At 41.4% G+C, this 12631-nt stretch overlaps 1 protein-coding gene and 1 long non-coding RNA gene across 5 annotated transcripts in view; one reads left to right on the top strand and one right to left on the bottom strand.

Moving 5' to 3' along the window:
• The first annotated feature begins 257 nt into the window (after positions 1-257).
• Positions 258-1039, top strand: LOC134215619 (uncharacterized). The gene is made up of 3 exons (XR_009980242.1): positions 258-339; positions 735-848; positions 925-1039. It is a non-coding gene; the product is annotated as an uncharacterized LOC134215619 (long non-coding RNA).
• Positions 1040-8279: 7240 nt separating this feature from the next.
• The window catches only part of LOC134215618 (titin-like), a 53149-nt gene continuing 48797 nt past the window's right edge, over positions 8280-12631 (bottom strand). The window contains exons 1-3 of one of the 4 annotated variants that reach the window (XM_062694768.1): positions 12097-12266; positions 11830-12010; positions 8280-9828 (exon numbers count right to left, since the gene is read on the bottom strand). In XM_062694768.1, coding sequence (XP_062550752.1) covers positions 8458-9759 — 1302 coding nt within the window. In that variant the 5' untranslated portion in view covers positions 9760-9828; positions 11830-12010; positions 12097-12266 and the 3' untranslated portion in view covers positions 8280-8457. Of the gene's footprint in view, positions 9829-11829; positions 12011-12096; positions 12267-12631 lie in introns of those variants that run through there. The other 3 variants (XM_062694769.1, XM_062694770.1, XM_062694767.1) reach the window with 3 other exon arrangements.

Genomic DNA, 12631 nt, shown 5'->3' with positions numbered 1-12631 from the left:
GCAAAAAGTAAACAACATTGACGCTTGTCAAAATGCCCCAATTAGCGAACGGCATTTGCTAGTTGGGGTGAGGTCGTGCCCCAATTAGCGAACGATCACTGTATATATTTTAATTGCAGGTCTTGAAATATTCATGTTCTGATCAATTTAAATTTAAAAATTTCAAAGGAACAAAATCTTTCACTTATAATTTTACTTGGAGAATGACTTGATTTAGATGACCGTGTACAATTTTGTTTGTGATATGTGGAAAGACGAAGTAAACGAAGTGTTCCTTTTATTTATTTAAATACTGATTCTGCGAGCAAGCGACAGCGGATCATTGGCCGCTGTACCGTGGTGAGTATTTATAGTGTTATTATCATGATACCGGACCACTTTGATGTGGGAGAAATCTTTCAACACTTAAAGAAAAAAAACTTATAAATTAAAACCTTATAAGCAGCAACATATTCGAAAATATCAATACATTTCATTATGTCATCTAATGAATGATCCCACACCAAGAAGCTAATAACATTCATAAGTTAATGAAAAGTATAAGTTTGGAATGTATGTGCCTAGTGCAATGTATAAGTTTTTTCTTATACATATCATTAAGCATGAAAAAGTATTAGAAATCTAAATAACATTAATTTATTTACGTGAAAGACCTTTAGGAAGGGGTCCCTTGATTTACACCGCCGAAGCAGTTCGCAAAATTTGTGTTAGCATGTATCCTTGTTTCTTTTCAGAAATTGAGTTAATGATAAAACACTGCAGCTTGCCACCATCACTGATGATTCAAGATCGTTCGGTGACTATCATCGAGCTACATCACCAACGGGATACAATAAAAAATTAAACAGGTAACTTTTCTTTTTCTTCTCGGCTTATACTTTTTGTAAAAACCTGACATGATTTTATAATTTCCGTCTTCCACAGAAAAACAAATGCGAGCAGCATCAGTTACAGCGTCTTCAGTGAGTATAGCCGGTTGCATCGTCGGCGACTGAAATCTACGTTTATACATCCCGGTCTGAATAGCAGTAACACACTGAACAATACCATTCAAATTTAAATTAAATGGCATCTAATTTAAATTCGAACTAAAAATGAACTAAAATCAAATTGAAATCATTTTGAAACAAAAATCAAATTGTATTAAAATTAAATTGAAACTAAATTAAAGTTAAATTGAACTTAATCAAAATTGAAGTAGACTTATCTTAAAAATTAATATATTTTAATATATTAAATGAAACGAAATTTAAAATGACTGATTGCAAATAAAGTTTAAAACTTAATTAAAACTAAATAAAATAGTACCATTAAAACAAATCGAACAACATAAAATGGAATTATAATTTTATTGTAATATTAAAGTCAAGATTGACAAAAAATCTATTAAAAATCCCATAGTATTTTTACTGTGAAACCCTAGAAAGAATGCGAGAAAAACATTTGAAACACATTGTTTTCTATTGTTTTGGCCTTCGAAATCATCCCATTAAAGAACCGTTAAATCAATTGTTTTGCTCTGAATTTTGTATGAAAAATTTTCGATTTTTTTATTGTAAAGATACATAACAACCCCCCTTTTTTATTGTAAAAGTCCCATTTACCATTCACTTTATCGTGGAAAACCATTGTCTCTGATGTGATTCAGTTGTTAAAATTTCATTACATTCAATGGTAATTATTATGTTTTAATTGGTGATGTAACATTAAAATTTATGATATTTTAATCATATTTTTTATCCGGGATGCTTGCCACATGTGGTCTGGACACTACCCCGGACAACCTAGTTCGGAGGATGTGTAAAGATGAAGTTGGCTGGAACGCCGTTTTATCGGCTATCGTCCAAATCGTCTCGGAGCTACACAGAAGGTGGCGCGTGGACTCGAGGGATGGCTAGTTCAGGCGCAAATAAGAGGTGGTCCAAGGGTTCGGAGTCGGCTTCATGGGTCATACCGGTGCCCTGTGGTCGAACTCGATCCTTTTATCGAACAAGTGGCCGCGTGAAAAACAACATGGTATCGTCGCTTTCGCGGCGTCGGTCAACCGGGCGGGTTCCGAGCCCGAGGACAGAAAGGGGTCCTCGTCAAGGCTGGGGCAGGCGTAGGCACCGCGTCGGCAAGTCCCTCTGTGTGCTGGCGAATAGGCCCTATCGCAGAAAGGTCAATTTGGGGTGCACGCGGCATAATCATTCTTGACACCAGCCGTGCAGAAAGAAGCAGGCGTGAAGTCGACCCTTCCCACCTTCCGAAGACATAGGGCATGGTAAGGCCACCTGGAAAGCCGGCAATGCGCTGGCACGATACCATGATGTTCTTCTAAAACAGCGAGTCACGATGTTCGGTGCTGCAAGGACACGTAGCACCCTCGAGGGTGCGTTGTGCACTGGCCCCCCTTTGAAGCATTACTTTCTGGTTGTACCGAAGGGACGATGGGCTTGGCGGCAATGGAAACGGTTTAGCTGGTCGGGGATGCAGTCCTGCCTCCCTCATTGGAGGTGGCCCCTAACCCAGCACTTCCTGGTCAACCCAGGATGTCTGTTGAGCAGATTCCCCCTCCATTGTTTAGGAAGAAAAAAAAAAACATGATGGCTACTATTTCCGCTTGAAAGACAGTGTAGTGTTTACCTAGTGAATGTGACTGTTCCAATCTCAGCTCACGCGAATAGACGCCTGCACCTGCTCTACCTTCGAGGAGGGAGCCGTCAGTGTAACAAACAGTGCTGTCTGACATACTTCTCTCCTAATAGCCAGATGTCCACTCATCCCGCAAGGGGAATTGTGTTGAAAATGTCCTGTAAGAAAAACTACTAACGTGTATGAGATCACTTGGAACAAGGAAAATTTTGTCAACAATGTCGGACAGTAACCCGGTGAAATTGGTTCTCGACAACGATCCGACGGACACAAGAAGACGAGGTGCGCAGCGGGCAAGGTGGATCGATCAGGTGGAAGATGACTTGCGGACCCTCCGTAGACTGCGTGGTTGGCGACGTGTAGCCATGGACCGAGCCGAATGGAGAAGACTCTTATATACCGCACAGGCCACTTCGGAATTAGTCTGAATAAATAATAATAATTGTAGTTGATTAACCAGTGATGTGTTGATCTGTCCAAAATTGTTGAGATTTTCGTGGTTTTACTATTCGTTTGTTGTTGTATATGCCTTGAATATTATTGATTCATTAAAACTTGACCCAACCAACAGCATAGGATAGTTCCGCTAATCAACACCAGATGTAAGCAAGGACATGACAGGCCATGGTGGGGGTGTAATGGGGGCTTCAATAGGGCAAATATGTGATAGGGGAAAAGGTAACGGCCAAGCCTTTTCGCGCGAATCAGACCACCATCGCTAAATTGGAATTATGTATAATAGCAATAGGGCCTTCTACGGATTACGTAACCAGCTTAGGTTCAAGTAGACGGAAATTTGGTCTGTATAAAACTCTATTTTTACCAGTGGCCCTTCACAGACATGAAGCGTGGACGTTAAGGTAAAAGTGGGTTGAGTACCAACACAAAGCTTTGAAAGTATTGGTACGATAAAAACTGTCATATACTGTACACTGCCAAAAACATCTATATAAGATATATGTGTCGTCGTTATACATTTCTGCAATAGCTCCACCCTAATATAATCGATATAGAACTACACATAAATTAAATAATTGCTAATTCGAGACCACACATAAAGTTTATTTAGATATATATTTTATTAGTACCTCGAGTGGAGAATGGTTATGTGTGCGCTGATATACATTATAAGTTAAATCTATGGATTTTTGCCAATAAATATGTGTGGATTTTTTGAAGTGTAGTAGTATTAGTGTCGTATTTATAAAAAAACTAACAGTGGGTATTGTCTGTGACATAACCGGAAGTGGACGTAGGACTTGGCTTGACCATGCATGTAAAAATACATATTTTGCTCAGCATTATTACACGTTTCGTTACCAATCCAGAGAAAAAATATCAAAATGGAAAGCTATCAATCGATTTTTCATCTAATGTTGTGTTTTCATCTAATGTTTTGTCATTGATGAAAGTATGTAAAAAGATAATTCTTTGATTTCTAGAGACGGCAATATCATCATCCCTGTCCGGGCTGACAATAGTCATTCTCGTCGTATGAAGAAAGCGAAAAAAATATAGTCTTCGTCATAACATTGCCCGACGCGACACCTATTCGGTTTCTTCATGCCGCATGCCTACCACGAAGATAGTCGTGCAGCCAAAAGTAAAAAGACGATTTCCGTCGTCACTACTTCACATAATCGATTGCACGTCATTATAGACGGAGTAGTTAAAAACATAATGACGTCTAGAATAAAGAAATAGTACGAACTTTGGTAACATAAATGTTTCGATAGCATTTATAACATCTTCATACGTTACTTCAAATTCATTTTCACAAAGAAATAATAAAAATCTTCGCAGGGCAGCTGCCGCTTGAAGAATAATGGTATGAAGTCTTCGTTCTTCGCTGTCGTCATGACGATTTGGTTGCACGACGAAAGCTAACGTTGTGCGCGTCATTAACGATGCGTCGAGTAGCAATGAAGACAATAAATCTCGTCGCTACTGCGGTTTTTCTTGCTGCGACGATGACTATTGTCAGGCCTGTCCCTGTCGCTGGATGTTGGTTCTCTACCGACCGCTCAAGATAAAATTTGAGCAGGAACTAAACTCGCGTGAGCCATGATTTTATCATTATATCAGAACTCTAGCCGAAGCTCCGCCCCTTTGATGAATAAGACCATTGCACATCGTTTGCTCACTGCTAGTCGTGGGTAATTAAAGTGACAAAACATTTCAAAATTATTGTTTTCTAAATAATAACTAATGAATAAAAGAGTTCACTATCAAAATAATTATACATGGGACATTCGAAGTATTTTCAATGCCATAATTGCCAAAAAAAGATGAACTATAGCATAGGTAATCCGCCGAAGCTCCGCCTTTTCGATGAATAATACCATTGTAAATCAGCTGATGGCTACACCTTTACATTGATCAATAAAGCGAATGATTTCTTCATTATAGCATTGCAACTTAAGCCGATGTTCCACCTCTTCGATGAATACATCGCAAAACATTTGGTTCTACCTTTACGCTGACCAACCAAGCAAGAATCCCCATATATTGGGCAACAGACAGCACATTCATACCATCTTGGGTTACCAAAGATGACTAACGCCTAAAAATGATTGCCAGGGGTGCGATAATTGCAAATATTACACTAATTTTACAATTTTTGAAAATGTTATGTACATTTTTCAACATTTCATTTTTAAACTAAGATTCCAAAATGGGATCATGTGATGATTTCTAGCACATTATTTCGACATGTTATGCTGCACATTGAATTATACGTTTAAGCACCCCTCGCAATGTCTCTTCACTACATTGCGTGTCTTTTGTGATACCGCGACGCTACTGCGTTAACTCTTCAAATTAGCTAGAGTGGTAATAGGTATACTTGCTGAAACACAAAATCACGTTAACCAAGAATATTCAAAAGCTTTATACCAACGTTTGAAAGTTACACAAAATTCAGTAGCTATTTACCTATTCACATCAATAAATAAATCAAATTTTAAATTGAAATATTTAGACTCAAAACAGTGACAATTTTCTTGGAATTCTAATGGAAAAATTTCAAAAATTTTCGTTGAAATCTTAGAATAAGAAACGCATTTACTTTTGTCGTGAGCGAGGAAGACAGAATTTTGTAACAATTCATCGCCATGAACGCGAATTAATAAAATTGTCACGCAAACGCTCTCTAATTAGTTGATTGTACTACATTTTCAAAATGATTCTATTGCGAAAAACTCTTTAGTAAGTATATTAGTGGTTCTGAAAAGATCCATTCACAATGTTAGATGTAAATTTCCTCTTGAGCGGTTCAACTAGGAGTGTATGATTGTTTAAAACATTATGAATCGATGTCTGCAGGAATACCAAACGCTTAACCGCTGCTGCCATCGGCCGAGAAAACTTGATCAGTAGTGTTGTCGTCGACACTCTATCGTCACACATCGCCTTGCCGCGCTTACTGTTGGCTTCTCGACAATGCCGGGCTGAAAATACTTATGATGCTGACGATTCTGCCTTGCTCTTAAAAAGTCTTTAGGTTTGCGAATGCGTGGCTGAAACGATGATGCAACCGTTCAAAAATTCCGACGATACTATGCTGTTATTGCTTTGCCTGTTTCGGTCAGATTGAGAGGAAAAATTCGCGCTGCGCTATTTTATGCCTTCTTAGCAGACCTAGCGTGAGCTCATTCGTTGACGTCTGCACCAATCAGAACGTGGTAATGGAATGATGCAAGAATGATGCGGTACCCATATTTATAGGTTTTCGTGAATTCAATGTTTTGCTTTGAAAACAGTTTTAGGCCTATTGAAACAAGATTTCGGATATTATCAAGCATTAATATGAAAGGCATACTTGAAAGCTGTCGATTGAGGGGTTAACTGCAGAAATCTGTTCACTAGGGTAAAAGCTATTAACGTTTGAAATCTATCAACACAGCGTAACGCGGCCGATTTAGAAAATTTTAAATGACACCCGGTATAGTACAAAGAGACGTAAGTCTTACGTCAAAAACAAAGATTATCAGTAGGGTAGTTCAAAACACGACCCAGGTTTACCACGCTCACTCGATTCTATCCCATCCTCCAAGTGTCCTCCAAAACCCGATTTGAACAAAAAATGGATAAGCACAAGCCGATTCAAGTTTGTATGAAAACTAGTATCCGGTGCCATATTGACTGCCATCGTGGTACTCTTCCAACTATGTCCTTAAGAAAGGTGGACCGGAGAACTTTCGGGGGCTTAAGACCCCCGCACATAGGATACGTTTGCGGTGCGTTTGACACATTTCCCATGGAAAAACTGTCAAACGCAACGCAAACGTATGCTATGTGCGGGACTCTTTAGAGCAGAAGAGATTGCGGAGGGAAACTAGCAAATGGTGTGCGGCGCAGCTGTATCAAATGTACGAAGAGGAAAATATTGAGAATCATATAAAATACAAAAGACTTCAGTGGGCTGGTCACTCAGTGCGAATGTCGAAAGAAAGTGTCGTTACCGGTCCTAGTAACTAACCGTTGCATCAACAACATTAATATTGTTGATGTTCATCGACGCTCCGCCACCCACTACTCGACATCGGAGCGGATGCTCGCTGCTACCTCCGATGAGACATTCCGATATTGGCAGAGGGCGGTGCCACCCGCTTACTCACCATCGGAATGTCATCGGGAACTCCTTCGGATCCACTCCTGTGGATCCTGGGATGGGCAGCCTTGGCCCGTCGATGGTCCTGCTGCTGGATGTGCTTCAACACATCGGCCAAAAATTCGAAATTATTAGATTCATTTTACTCATATCTATGGACATATGAGACAGGGTTCGTTAGTGATGAGTTAACGCTCCATTCGTGCCATTCATAACCTGTTGCCATATTTTACCATTAATGCCTTCAAGTTCATTAGGAGCAATATAATTACCTACTTTTTGACGAATTATTAGTAATACGCATTGAGCTTTCATAACTTGGTTACATCGCATGTTCAAGCATTTGTGATATGCGCAGATTTATAATAAGTACATTGTATGTACTTTTTGTGTCAGTACATTTAAATAATAATATTTTTTTTGTTTAACTTTTTTTATTAACCTCATTGCTATCACTTCTTCTTCTTATTGGCATTACATCCCCACACTGGGACAGAGCCGCCTTGCAGCTTAGTGTTCATTAAGCACTTCCACAGTTATTAACTGTGAGGTTTCTAAGCCAGGTTACCATTTTTGCATTCGTATATCATGAGGCTAACACGATGATACTTTTATGCCCAGAAAAGTCGAGACAATTTCCAATCCGAAAATTGCCTAGACCCGCACCGGGAATCGAACCCAGCCACCCTCAGCATGGTCTTGCTTTGTAGCCGCGCATCTTACCGAGGGCTTACGGAGGGCCCGCTATCACTACAGAAAGAATATCGAAAACAATATTCAATAGGGAACCAGATAGAGGCCGGCGACTTCGTGGAAGGCCACGAGCACGGTTGCACGCCGTGGAATCGGACTTGGGGGCCCTAAATGTTCGGGAAAACACTTGGTGTCTTCAGCAATAAAAAAATGTAATATTTGTAGACCAACATTTGAACATGTTGACTGATTCTAAAATGGTTCAAACCATCATACGCTTTTCACTAGTTATACCCTACTGTTATTTTCGGATTGAATGAAATATTGGAACAGGCACAAATAAAACAGTTTCCAGACTTTATTTTCTCGTTTTCGTTTTCCATTCACTCGCAAATAAATTAATTTAACTAAAACTACAACAATGTCAGCGTGTGCTACCAGAGCGTGGACGGTTATTCGTTGCGTCCAGCGAAAAGGAACCATCCGTATTCATCCATTTCCCACTTGCCATCCTGTACTCACGATGGGACTGCGTCCGCTTTAAATAGGAAGGTTTTTCGCCTCCTCAGTGCTGGTGGCACAACACCCCTCCTAAGATCGGCTACTGTCGAAACAATGAACTCTGGCAAGTCGATCCGACTAGAATGATCCACTAACTGATTGGCAAGGGTGGCACTCAGCGGGTGAGCGTCTTCTATCACTGTTTGACTTTGGTCATCGACAGGTTTCAGCTCATCGGCAGGTTTTAGCTCATCGGCAATCGTCTCTGCCGCAACCACGTCTGGAGCAACCGGCACTTGCGCTGGGTCATCTGCGTCGACATGGTTTTCTGTCACGGTTGTGTCACTTATTTTTTGTTCACTCTCTTCCTGGACATCGTCACTCAACTCAATTTCAGCAGCAACGTTGTCTGAAGTTGGAACGAGTACTTCATCACTTACAGGCAACTGTTGTTGGATTTCCAGGGCTAGCTTATCATTATTGTATTGGCTATCTGTAGTTCCACTTTGAATTAAATTTGAATCAGATTCTTTGCCTCCATCGTTTAGTGTGATTGGTTCTAGCACTTCCGAGTCATGTTCATCTGAGAAAATATGCGGTTGCTGGTGTTGATCCTGAATATCCAGAACAACGGGCTCCGATTCTTCGACTCCCTGTACATCATGGAGAATCTGCAGTTGCACTTCCGATTGTTCATTAGAAGCTATGGTTTGTGGTTCAGATTGCTCATAAGTGCCGTCTACGACATTCTGAGTTTCGAGGTGTTCGGCAGGGGCATCGTGAGTTTCAGCTGAAAGTTCTTCTGCTACATTTGTTGACACCATATTTGGTAAATCATCGTAAACGTTTCTTTCGTTGTTGGAATCTGTTTCCTGTGTGCTGTAAATAGATTCGTGATGTACAGTTTCTGAAACTTCCGCATCTGCTTGTTCATTCTGCGTTTCTATAGCAACGTCTGATTCCTCTTCTTCGACAGGATCAAAATTATCATCGTTAACCTGCTGGTGATCGAACATGTTGATGTAGTTGTCACTGATGGGCATTGGTACTACAGACCCGATTATTTTCTCTTCAACACTGGCAGCATCCATGATAGTTTCGTCTTCAGGCGGTAACAATACTTGAGAAGGCATCAGAAACGCAGCGGAGTTCGGTTCCGCTGCCGGTTGTTCCTCGTTTGAACTATTATCTCCTTCATTGGAAGATTCTGTTTCTACTTCTGAATTCGTTGCGATAGTTTCTTCGGCATCCGGGAAGAACATACCGGAGTCTTCACATGGGAATCCTAGTTGTCCTTCGTGAACGCAGGTTTGATACATTTGGCTGAAAACGGTCTTCTCAGCACAAATGAAACTGAAACGGGCTCGGTCCTGGCATCGATGGAAAATCTGAAAGATGAGGGAAAAGATATGCATATGAGTAACCTATATAACGCCATGCGGTTGGATAAGGAGAGATTGGAGTAAGGTTCGAATTTTTAAACAACTATATACATTCATTTCAATTACATAGCTAACATATAAATAGACAACACTGAATCAACAATTTGAAGCCACAATTCAAGGTTTGAGGCCACATCTCTCCCTCCTAGGTTGCGCCATACGCTCGACAATCGTTTGGAACCTGGTCCACCAATTTAGCTCACTGCGCTCCCCGCTTTCTTGTGCCAACCAAGTCGGAAGCGACCACCATCTTTGCAGTCATCATTGCAATCATAGTTAATTGCCTATTTTCCGGGCATTAAACCACCCGACTTGGACATTAATTTACAATGTTCTGAAAACTCAGATGTGAATATGTACATTTTGTGGAAGATTTTGATTTCGCTTAAGTAGCGCAGTGAAGCTGATTAAGCGAAAAATTGAGGAACGTAGAGAAGCAAAGGCCGCGAATGAGCAGGCAAGAACCAGAGCAGCCAAGTACGAGTTCCGTCTACGGTATTCGGCTCTATAGAGAAGGAAATTAAACGCTGCAGCTGACGGGACAAGCGAGCGTGGACTCCCTGGCCGACGAAGGGGAGAAAGCTGCAACAACTGGCGATATTCACCTCCTCTACGATATCTCACGGTGCCTAAGTGGAGCAAGGATCAGCTGAAACGTTGGTTCGAGCACTTCGAACAACTTCTTCAAGTTTCGACGGTCGACGCAACTTTTCCGGCTGACTGGATGCAGGGCGTCTTAGGGAAGGTCCCAAAAAAGGGGGATCTGGCTGTGTGCGACAATTGGCAAGGCTTCATGTTACTGTGCATTGTTCTCAAAGTGCTGTGCAAAGTTATCCTAAATCGGGTACAGGAGAAAATAGATTCGACTCTCCGACGGCAACAGGCAGGATTCCGCCCAGGAAGATCATGGGTGGACCATATTGTCACGCTCCGTATCATTCTGGAGCAAGTCAAACGAATTCCGAGAGTCCGCTCTACCTGGTATTCATTGACTACGAAAAAGCATTCGATCGTCTGAACAAAAGATATTTTAGTTACTAGATAAAGATTGTCGCTTCGGTTCCCTTTGTTCTGCTGCCCGAAACATGTGTGGTACATACCTGTCAAATCGTATGGATTTTCCTTCTTTGACATTTAGCTCCCCTATCCTCGCCAGCAAAAGATGTTCCGGACAGCGACGACAGCGACAATCTTTATCTAGTAACTAAAATATCTTTTTCTGAACCACAAACATCTGTGAGGTACCGCCCTTACCCATATAGAGTATTGCGAGAACAGAGAAAACTTCTAATTTTGCGGAGCAAAGAAGAAGACTGAGTGTCGGAAACTTAGCATTAGCATTGACCAATTCGCACAAATTCGTAGGTGGTACAGCCAAGACTATTGTAGAGTAGCATCACTTTCAACCGTTACCACAGATATTGATTTGGGACTAATCACTATCTCTTAGATGGAAGCAATGCACTTTCCAATAGTCGAGATCTGTCCTGGCCACGTCCTTGCGAATGCTGAGGAAGAGGAAGGATGGTTAGTTGGACACCTACTTAAGAAAGATGCAGAGAACTCTACGACCTCTCAGGTGCCACGGGAGGTTTTTTTTGGAATTGTTGGTGTGGAAGGTTTTAACAGTAGGAATCGTTTTGGTAGAACGTGAAACACAGAAAGAACTAGGATAGAAATACAAAGTAGGAAAGGGACGAGCCTGGAATTGAACCCACGACCTCCTGCTTATGAGGCAGAAGCGGTAGCCACTAGACCACCGAGCACGGTAATATTCATAAATCGGGGAATTGCTCTTTTAAGTTTTAAAGATAAAATATTGTATTGAGCATTTTTAGACTATAATTATTAAAGGGTGGGGGGGTAATTTTACAATATTTTTGTCTTTTTCTTATCCTATTCGTTGGGGCCCATTTTGATGTCGCTGGAGGGGAGATGGAGACATACCTGACGCGAACCGCAGTCACGTGGTGGTCGCCGGACTCTACTGGAAGCGTCGAGTGGCACTGCTGAGAGAGCGACGCAGGTCGTATTGGCGGATAATCTTTATACACTGGTAGGCTTTACTGACGTTAGCTGACTTTTGTCCGAGATGTGTGCCGTGCACGAAGTAGCCGATATCGTGGATCTGGGTTGAAGAATATTGATATTAGGTTTAGGAATTCGGTGGTCCTGGTATTGAGGAAGGGTCTCGTTCGGTTGCGGTGTGGATACCTCGTCTCCATCTTAATAGAGCACAACTCTGACCACCTCACACAGTGAGCATACGACCAGCTCAGAAAAGAACACACCACTTCAAACCTTAAAATTTTCTGTCTCGTGTTTTGGAAACAACGTGTAGCTTGCTAGCTATCCCGGACTGAAGTCTTCGAGTTTTCAGCCTATTACAGTCGCGATTCGCTGGTTGGGCCACGACCTCGGCCCAACTAACGAATTCGGTTTTTTAGTTGGGTCAACTGACAGCCATTTGAGCACGTGTATTTTGACTTGAACATCACAAATGATGTCCAGTGACGCCCAATCCCGTTTTCCGTGTTTACATTGAATTTTGACGTACGGTTGCTTTTTAGTTGGGCCATGGCCCAACCAGCGGAGGCCCAACTAAAAAGTGACCCAAGTATTAAAATCCCAACCAGCGAATCCCGACTGTATTTCCAATCACCCTATCCAGCTTTCCACGCTCGGTAATGGCGGCTTATCGGTGTGTAAAAATCAATTGGTCACTGTACTGTTTGACACTAGCTGGAGG

The sequence above is a fragment of the Armigeres subalbatus genome, chromosome 2 (assembly GCF_024139115.2).
Source record: "Armigeres subalbatus isolate Guangzhou_Male chromosome 2, GZ_Asu_2, whole genome shotgun sequence".
Classification (NCBI taxonomy): domain Eukaryota; kingdom Metazoa; phylum Arthropoda; class Insecta; order Diptera; family Culicidae; genus Armigeres; species Armigeres subalbatus.
The sequence above is the reverse complement of the archived record's forward strand: the minus strand, read 5'-3'. Positions and strand labels throughout refer to the sequence as shown.